General features: G+C 34.1%; 1 protein-coding gene across 8 annotated transcripts in view; it reads right to left on the bottom strand.

Moving 5' to 3' along the window:
* Positions 1-9,806, bottom strand: part of Trappc8 (trafficking protein particle complex 8) — an 81,758-nt gene that overhangs the window by 25,086 nt on the left and 46,866 nt on the right. For all 8 annotated transcript variants that reach the window (XM_010641480.3, XM_010641482.3, XM_010641483.3 and 5 more), the window contains 3 exons: positions 8,342-8,416; positions 7,707-7,833; positions 5,504-5,658 (listed from right to left, as the gene is read on the bottom strand). In XM_010641480.3, coding sequence (XP_010639782.1) covers positions 5,504-5,658; positions 7,707-7,833; positions 8,342-8,416 — 357 coding nt within the window. The remainder of the gene's footprint in view (positions 1-5,503; positions 5,659-7,706; positions 7,834-8,341; positions 8,417-9,806) is intronic.

Below are 9,806 nucleotides of genomic sequence, written 5' to 3'. Positions count from 1 at the left end.
CATGTGGAGAGGTACAAGATCCCAACAATGAATGTAACTGTACTGTATCCCTAAAATGTACCAATAAACTCAATTAAAGCTGAAAAAAAGATGTTGTATTTCTTTATGAAAGGTATGTAAGTATTTCGCTACTTCCTTTGATGTGAGTATACAGCAATTAACTGTTTTAGAAAATATGAGACAAAGATCAGTGTTACTTTGACACTCAGATACCAAGTTATGAATTAAACATAAAATACTAATAACAAGAGGGTTAGCATGTTAAAATTTCCACAATTTTGAAGGTTATGACCAAGAAAAGGTACAAGCACTTTAACATGGCTATGTGAATGTAATAACCTTTGTCACTGTTAACTTAAAAAGTAGCTTAAATACTTATACACATTAAGATGAAAAGACAATCAATAGGTCTTGAACAAGAACACAGAGATCTGTGGTCTCATAGCCATAGTTTTAAAATTCAAATGGCCTCAACCTCATGCTTTGAGAAATTCAACACGAGGGTAAAACCTGACCTTACTAATGGGAGGCCTTTTATCTGTAGACTAAAAACTAAACATATATTGTATTACACCACTTGAAAACTATCTTTAGATTCTTACTCTGAAAAACCAAAAGTAGAAGATGAAGTGAATGAACGTAGTTTAATGCATAAAGATAAAATTAAACTTATAATGGAAAATTCATCTGTGTAGCACTCATAAGAAAAGGTCTCTAGTACCAGCCTGGACTTCATAGTGGGTCTAGGTCAGTCTCAATTAAATAGTGAGACCTTGACTCAAAAAACGAAAAAAAAAAAAAAGGTCTCTGGTCCTAATCCATACCCCACAAAAAAGGTAGACAAATGGATACATGCGTATTTGTATGTTTAAAGTAAAATTAAAATTAGGATACGGAAATCTTTATTTTTGTATTCTTTACTTCCAGGTTTTGTCATTTAATCAACCAAACAGCAGTTGTTATGCAGAATAAGAGTTCCTTTGCTCTAAAATATTCTCTTGAAAAAGAATTGCTGTAGCAATGACTTTTTTTAAACTAGGATTATGAAAAAAGCAAAGATAAACACAGAACAAGTAATATATAAACAAAGTGAATGTAAATGTAAAGACTGTTGCATTCAAAGAGTTTAAAATCAAAGCCATCATGTTTTACAAGTAGAAAAATGTCAGGATCCAGCGATGTAGCTCCTTGGAGCCCCACATGCCTAACAAACACAAGGTCCAAAGTTTGATCCCTGGTACCCAGGGAGAGAAAAAAAATGTCTAAGGGTGGATATTTAAGAATGCGGGATTTAAATAACCTAAAAGTAAGCATCTATCCACATTATATTATCTAAGAAACACTACATTAAAAAACCAGTTGTGGCTGGGCGTGGTGGCGAGTCCTGTAATCCCAGCACTCAGGATGCTGAGGCAGAAGGATCCCTGTGAGTTCGAGACCAGCCTGGGCTACACAGTGAGTTCTAGGTCAGTCTCAACTACATAGTGAGACCCTGTCTCAAAAAAACAAAAGCAGTTGTGCATTTAACAACCTTAATAACTGAAGAATAACAGCATGACTAAATGAAACTAGTAGAATTATTTTAAAATGTCTTTTTTTATATTCCCTACTAACTTATTTTGATAACTTCAACCACAGTAACAAGGACACTGCCTTTTTAAAATTAAGTTAATCGGTACATTTTAGACAACATACAATGATCACATTCATCATAGGAAATCTGCACCTAATATACCTTGTTTCCTTTTTTCCCCATTCCGCTAATCTCCCCTCTTCCCCTCATTTACAAAAGCCGTTTCCATTTTTCCTTTTCTCGTTCTTTTCCTTTTCCTTTCCCTTCCTTCCTTTCCCCTATCCCCCTCCCTAGTTCCACTACCATGTGACCATTTTCTTCCTATTTCACAGCATCTGTTATACATTTTGGCCTTCATTTACACTTTCAATTGCTCACACCAGAGAAACAATGCAGGGTTTAAACATGTGTATCCAATTTATTTCATTTAAGAGTATGGCCACAAGGTCCATCCATTTAGCTATAAATGTGTCAAGTTTATCTTTCTTTACGCCTGAGTAGTACTCCACGGTAGAAAAAGAAAAGTCTTATTTCTCCATTCCTCGGTTGATGGGCATTTAGACTTTCCAAGATTTGGCTGTTACAAACTGTGCCACTACAAACATGGGGTGCACACTTTTCACTGCAGTAGGATGCTTTTAATTCTTTCAGGAAGACACCAAGAAGGGGAAGAGCTGGGTCAAATGGAACCTCTAGTTTTCGTTTTTTGAGCAATGTCTGCATTGATTTCCACAATGACTGCACCCGTCTACACTCCCACCAACTGTGGGTAAGGATTCCTTTTCCCCACAGCACTGCCACACTGCCAGCATGTATTTGTTACCGTTTTTTTTTTTTTTTTTTTTTTTTTTTTTTTTTTTTGGTATCTGGGATGGAACTCCAGAACTTGTGCTTGCGAGGCAGGCGGTGGCATCACTGAGCTGAATCCCCAGCCCTGGCTGATTTCTTAATAAAAGCTACTCTTTCTGGAGATGGAATTTCAGTATTGTTTTAATTTGCACTCTTCAGCAATATTGAACATTTTTTTCATATATTTATTTTTTGTTTCTACTTCTTCATCTGAGAAGTACCTATTCATTTCAGATACCCATTTTTGCAATGGGTCCTTAAATTTGGGAGGTGTGATTTTTTAAAAAATTATTTATATATTCTAGATAGTCGTCCTTTAAAAGTAAGCTGTCACAAATTCACATATATTTTCAAACAAATGTTTCTCAACCACTGACCTCTAAGCTACAAGAGTGATTAGCCCTAATATAAAATCTGAATTTTAACTCATTTCAGTTCATCTTCAGCCATTTTAGTTCTAACTACTTAAAATTATTACTGTGGGAACTTGAAAAGCTTGGACAAAAGTACATGAAAAAGGAGAAAAATTAAACATTAGGAGAGGTACTTGGCTCACCAACTCAAGAAAAGCCAAACATATGGTACTGACACAGCAATGAGAAATATCAAACAGACTGGGTCGAATATAAAAACAAACAGGTCTGGGTACTTTTAAGACATCAGTGAAAAGAAAAGATATTAAGAAGCAGAAAGATGGCATGAGTTGCCCAATCCCTGTTAATAGGACAGGGACTGGAAACAAAGTCTGACTCCCCTTATGATGGCGAACCTTGCAGACACAAGTGCCCAAGCTGCAACACAAAACCCACTTATTTATTGCAAAATGCCAACGCTGTAATTAAACCTGAACACTGAGGTTTTAGTTTAGAAAAATAACACACACTAACAAACATCTTTTGTAAAAACAAATAACACATGCCACAGGATCACCACCACTGCCCTATATCTTCTTAACATTCAGAAAAGTATATCCCTTCAATTTAAAACAGAAAGCCGGGCATGGTGGCGCACTCCTGCAATCCTAGCACTCGGGAGGCTGAGGCAGGAGGATCGTTGTGAGTTCGAGACCATCCTAGGCTACATAGTGAGTTTCAGGTCAGTCTCAACTACATAGTGAGACCCTTCCTCAAAAAACAAAAAACAAACAAACAAAAAGAAACCACAAGACATTACAAAATAAAACTAGGCCAAAAATAAATAAATAAATAAATGATTAGGGACATGGTGTGTCTCAGTAGTACAACATCTGCTTACCATAAGGGACACACTAGGTTGAGACCTAGTACAAAAAAAAAATAAATAAATAAAATAAAATGTGAAAGTTTTGACATGGAAGACGATTAGTAAATACAAAATGTAAAAACAACAAAGTTAACATTATAACTTCATAAAAGTTAACCTTAACATGATGAAAGATGGTAACAAATTAAAGTCAAAACAAACATAAAATATTTATCAAGCAGAAACTAGCACTGAGGTCCATAGGTCTTATTTGGGTGACAGAACTCTTTTTAAATGCAATGGGTTAATCAGCTGTTAAATCTGGGTACACTTCAAATAGCTCAATAAAACCCTTCCCTAAACACACACACACCACTCATCGTCATGTTCATGTTTGGTATGATTCTACATATAATTATTAAAATTACATGAGTGCACAAATAAAGATCTGAGAAGATAAATGCCAATTGCATCATACATGACTGGCATATACTGGAAACAGGTTGTTATACTTACAATTGCCCTGCTGGGGAAACCTGAAGACACAGAAGGAAGGGCCTCCACACACTCATGAATACACTTCTACGTGACCTCTTGCATTTGGTCTGGCTCTCAAGAAGATGCCTGATCCAAGATGGGCCAGATTACTCTTGTAAAAATGAAATTTGAAGTAGCATACAGACTGGAAGCTAGTCAGGCGTGGTGGTACACACCCGTAATCCCAGCACTCTGGGAGGCTGAGGCAGGAGGATCATAAACTCAAGCCCAACCTGGGCAACTTCATGAGACCCTATCTCAAAATGAAAAAGTAAAAATAGAGCTAGATATAAAGGCCCTGACTTCAAATCAAATCCCAGTACAAAAAAAGAAAAGAAAAGAAAAAAAAAGACTGGAAGCTATTGAACTAGCATTGAACTAATTGATCTAGCATCGTATCAAAATCAACTCTACCTAGAGGAAAGGGACAGAAATGTCTGGTCCTAAATTCTCTGGAGCTGAGTCCCTCCCCTTGAGAATTACTGTTCTGTAATACTTCAGTTTCCATAAGTTACTCCAACGTCCTTCAACTAAAACATTTTATCTTTTTCTGATTATACTAACATCTTTTCTCTTTTTAGGTTGAGGTTTACTCTGTCATTTTTGTGGTGCAGGAGATTGAACCCAGGGTTTCACACATGCTAGACAATGCTCTACCACCTATCAACTCCCCAGTCCCACGTTACCTAACATCTTTCACAACAGCCAAACTTTAACCCATATTTTATAAAAAGAGAACAGAGTGGGATAAGAGGGTGAGGGAATATTGCTTTTTATTCACATATTCCTACACTGCTTACAGTTTTTACAAGCATTTATGCATTTTTTTTTTTTGAGATAGGGTCTCACTATGTAGTTGAGACTGACCTGGAACTCACTATGTAGCCCAGGCTGGTCTCCAATTCACAGTGATCCTCCTGCCTCAGTCTCCTGAGTGCTGGGATTACAGGCGTGTACCACCACACCCTGCTATTCATATATTCTTATAAATGATAAAAAGATTCACTGATTTTAATAATGAAAGTACTTAGAAGTGTTTTCCCAATTTTAATAATCAAAATGTTGTGTTAGAAGTGTTTTTTCAATTTTCTGAGGGCTATATTTTACAACCAGCATGACTTCATGCTAATTTGCATGACTCCCCTACATTAATGAATTAAATCCATTCAATTTTAGCTTAACAATAAAAGTATGGCTCAATGTAATATCAACAACTTCAAATTCCTATTTATTTATTTACTTTTAATTCCAATTTATTTTAAATATCATCTGGCCATGTAGATATACTTTATGAAGTCCATGAAATTTTAAGAAGTGAAATACCTCCAATAGTGGCATTTCTTCAGTGATAATGGGATCTAATCGTCGATCTGGACCATATGTAATAGATGTTTTCTCTTCTTTTGTGTTGTTAAGTCGAGGACCTTGAATTTCTAAATCCTGCCTCCCTCGGACTGACATACTCAAAGAATGTTTTCCTGGAATAAAAAAAAAATCAGTGCCCTAAAATGATTTGGTATGTTAACTGACATTAATTTAATTTGAATATAAGTTTCAGATGACTGCTAGAAAAATTCTACACAAATACAGATTAATAACATTAATAAATATATTTTAATTCCACATTGATACCACCTATGGTATGCTACTTAATTTCTCATTTTGTTGTATGTTACCTATGCTATATGAATACTATATATCACTGAGCAGGAACCCCTTCAAATTATATTTTATAAACCAAACAAACAAACAAAGGACCTGAGAGAACAGTTATCTTGGACCCAATATTTGACATGGGCCATGAGAACAGATAGACAGACAGATGGACAGAAATAAATTGAAAAAATTTTAAAACATAGAACATGTCAATTTTTCACTTACTCTTATTTAAATATACTTATTTGAAATATTTCTGAATTATATACAATGACATTTTTTAAAGAGAAAAAACAGAAGGAAAGGCAGTACTGACAGCTTTAACACATTGAATATTCATGAGTGATGTTTCTCAAAGGCTTCCACACAGTATTTGTATGAGTGAAAAACACTAGTCATACAACTCCATCTTTCCTGTAGACTATTTAAAGCCTGTATTGTGCTGAAGCTCACTGCCACCGTCTCACACTGGAAATATAATGTAGCATTTCCCACACTTCATTTGACACAGACTCTATTACCACTTTACATAGCAATGAACTAAAGCATGAAGACTCGTAAAATGCAACTTCTTTTAATAGTTAATTCATGGTGTCTCCCCATCAATGTCACTGAAGAACATACAAGTTATGATATTAATGTATATATTTGAAACATCAAATGAAACAACTGGCTGTATTTTATTGACAAAAGTAACTCTGTAGTACTAGAATAAGATAATATTTATGTCCAACTGGGAAAAGAGCTTCAAACAGTTCTTAACACCTTAGCTATCTTGCTTTGAAAATGCAATGAATTAGAAGGATTATTTATAAATGAAACTTTTCTGGCACTTGTCAAACAGGAAATACACAGTACTAAATACAGAATACTATACTCAATTTTAGAGCAAATATTTTGTTTATAATTTAAATTTTTATGGATTCATTTTATTTCTTTTTAAATATTTTGTATTGTCTTAGATATGCAGGTGGGCAGAAATATTCAACTGAGAGTTCAAAAGATCACCAAGTTTTCTAGAAGATTTCCCAACATTAACAATCAGCTTTTGTGAATGCTAAATTTATGTCTAACAATGATTAGTCAGTTTAATTTGTTATTCACTAAGATGTCTACTGAAAAAAGGACCAGAAGTCGAGGGTTTTATAATAAACTTCCTCAGTAGCTTACCTAGACTCAAACAACTATATATAGTATTACAGGGTAATATTTGATCTTAAAGTGTTCCTCGAATTAAAAAAAAAGTAAACTGTATTTAATGTGTATCTTGTACTTTTAATCTTCAAAAAAATATGTAAAACAAGGCTGGGGATTTAGCTCAGTGGTTCGGCCGCCTGCCTCATAAGTGCAAGGTCCTGAGTTCAATCGCCAGTACCGAAAACAAAACAAAAAAATAAAAACAAAAAAACATGTAAAACATACTGCATAGAGCACCAAGAGTATCTGCTCACCACTAAAACCATACTCTTTCAGGATAGTAGAATTTCAAGTGTTTAACAAGCAATGATGTGGAAAACAGTGATCTTTAATTTGTTCCATATTTTATAAAAAGAATGTTAAAAAAAAGAGTACGCTAAAGCGCTTTTTGTACTGGTAGCAGGAATTTCAATAAATGGTTAGAATTTACTAAGTTTGGATGACAAGAAAAACACACAGAGCAGAGCCTATGAATCATCAAAAGAAACTACATCAAATGGGAATAAAATTGTTTATTTTTAAAGCTATAGTAGAGGTTTAAAATAATCTAAATTAGCCATTCTTACAACTGCCTAAATGTCTATCTAAAGTACATTTAGAAAATACCTCATTTCATTCATTTTATTCTATGAAATATTAATTTTCTAATTGTTCAGCAACGCTGTAGCTTTACCTGTGTGACATCCAGGAAGAGCACCAATACCATCTACGGTCATGGATCCCTGAATAGTGCCAAGATTATAAACAACTCCCAGAATATGGAGCTCCCCTATGTGATGGGGAAAGAGCTTTAGTCTTGCCTGTGGAGATATTCAGATCACTTATTATACTTTCATACATTTTTAATAGTGCAATACCTAAAATATTTAATGTTGCAGAAAGTCTCTAAATTCCACAACTATAGGCCTAGATCCAAAATGATACTTTTTTTTTTTTTTTTCAGTACTGGAGATCTAACTTAGCACCTCACACTTGTGATGCAGGCCACGGCATCACTGAGCTAAATCCCCGGCCCTCACAATACTTTTAATAAAAATCAAAATATTCTATTCAACTAAATGTCATGTGAAATTACCACACTGACACCAAGCAGAAAGTGAAAACATTTTACCAGGCTTCTTAGAAACTAAACTAAACTAAAGGCTACTACTAACCTATTTTTCCTACCAATTCTTTCTAATCCTGGTTTTATAATCTTTTGTAATAGTTCTTAAAAAAAAATACAAAGCATGTCAAAAAAATTAAGCCAATTTTACCTTCTGCTTATTTTATGAAAAGTTTAAGATAGAAAAATAATAAAACAATTACCACTTTAGATTCTTCACTATTAATTAAGAATTCTGAAATAACTTCAGTTCCAATCATTTCAGGTTCATCTGTAACCTAAAACATAAATTATTTTTTAAAAATACACATTCTAATGAATAAAACATGATCACTAACATACCTGTATGCGATGTCTAAAAACAATAACACTAATTAAAGTTAACATTTCTACTAGATTCTAACACTGTGCTAAGCTCTACGCAAAGTTGAGTGGAGCCACGCTGCGGTAGGGTGTCTTTTTCTGTTTAGTTTTAGAGAGTATCTCACTTTGCAGCTCAGACTGGCCTTAAACTCACTCTGTAGCCCAGGCTGGTTCCAAACTTGTGGAAATCTTCCTGCCTCTGTCTCCTGAGTGCTGGGATTACAAGCATGAGCCACCATGCCTGGCTGTCTAAGTTATTTCTGTCATAATCAGCTGAGTAACAAAAATTAATTGTTCAAGTCATTTCTGCTTCAAAAATAACTATCTTAAATATATAAAGAATTTACTGTAGACATGGACATGCAAAAAAATATAAACATATATGTAAAGAGACAATTCATAAAATGAGAAATACAAGAACTTTAAGTTCAATAAAAATAAATGAAATGAAAAATAAAATAGTAAGGTAGCATTTTTTTTAACCTATCAGATTCACATTTTTTGTACTCAACCCCACGTATACACAACAGCGCTAACAAGCTTATTGCTACAAACTTTTGTGAAACCAACAGAAGATTAAAATACTTATTACCTAAATTCTCATAACCCTATGCTTCGGAATCTTTCCTACAGAAACAATCTGAATGCTAAAAAGCTATGTGCTAACATATTCACCACAGGCACTATGAGGTGTTGCTCAATGGCAGGAATACTTGACTTGCATGAATAATGCCCTGGGTTTGACTGGGTTTAAAAAACATAAAGAAAAAAAAAAATCCAGGCATGGAGGCACTCAGGAGGTTGAAACAGGAGGACTGCTGTGAGTCTGAGGCCAGCCTGGGCTACTGAGTGAATTCAAGGTCAAAGTGGACTAAAAAAAGCAAAACCCTAAGACTCAAAAAAAATATAGAAATTGCATAGAATTATGCTTCTATTAAACAAATGGAAACCTCTAAAAGACTACCAGTGATGGGACAGATTATCAATCAGCCATGTGATGGATTACTTAAAAACAAAATATTAAGATATTGTACTCTCAGAAAGTGCATATTAACCAATGATAAATGTGTACCTGTATTTACTTTAAACTTAATGAAAAGTGCATATTAAACAAAGCAATGAAAAAAGCAATATATAAAATAAATGTCAAATATGAGGAGAAAACATACAAATGAAAATGATAGACATGAAACAAAATGTTAAAGTGGTCATTATTTTTAAATATTGGGAAGATTTTGTATTCTCAATTTTCAAAACTAAGCACAATATAAATCTTAAAACTAAGGAAAAATAAGCAAAAAAACA

This window comes from Fukomys damarensis, unplaced genomic scaffold, assembly GCF_012274545.1.
Source record: "Fukomys damarensis isolate Sample0158 unplaced genomic scaffold, DMR_v1.0_HiC HiC_scaffold_30, whole genome shotgun sequence".
NCBI classification, from domain to species: Eukaryota; Metazoa; Chordata; class Mammalia; order Rodentia; family Bathyergidae; genus Fukomys; species Fukomys damarensis.
The sequence above is the reverse complement of the archived record's forward strand: the minus strand, read 5'-3'. Positions and strand labels throughout refer to the sequence as shown.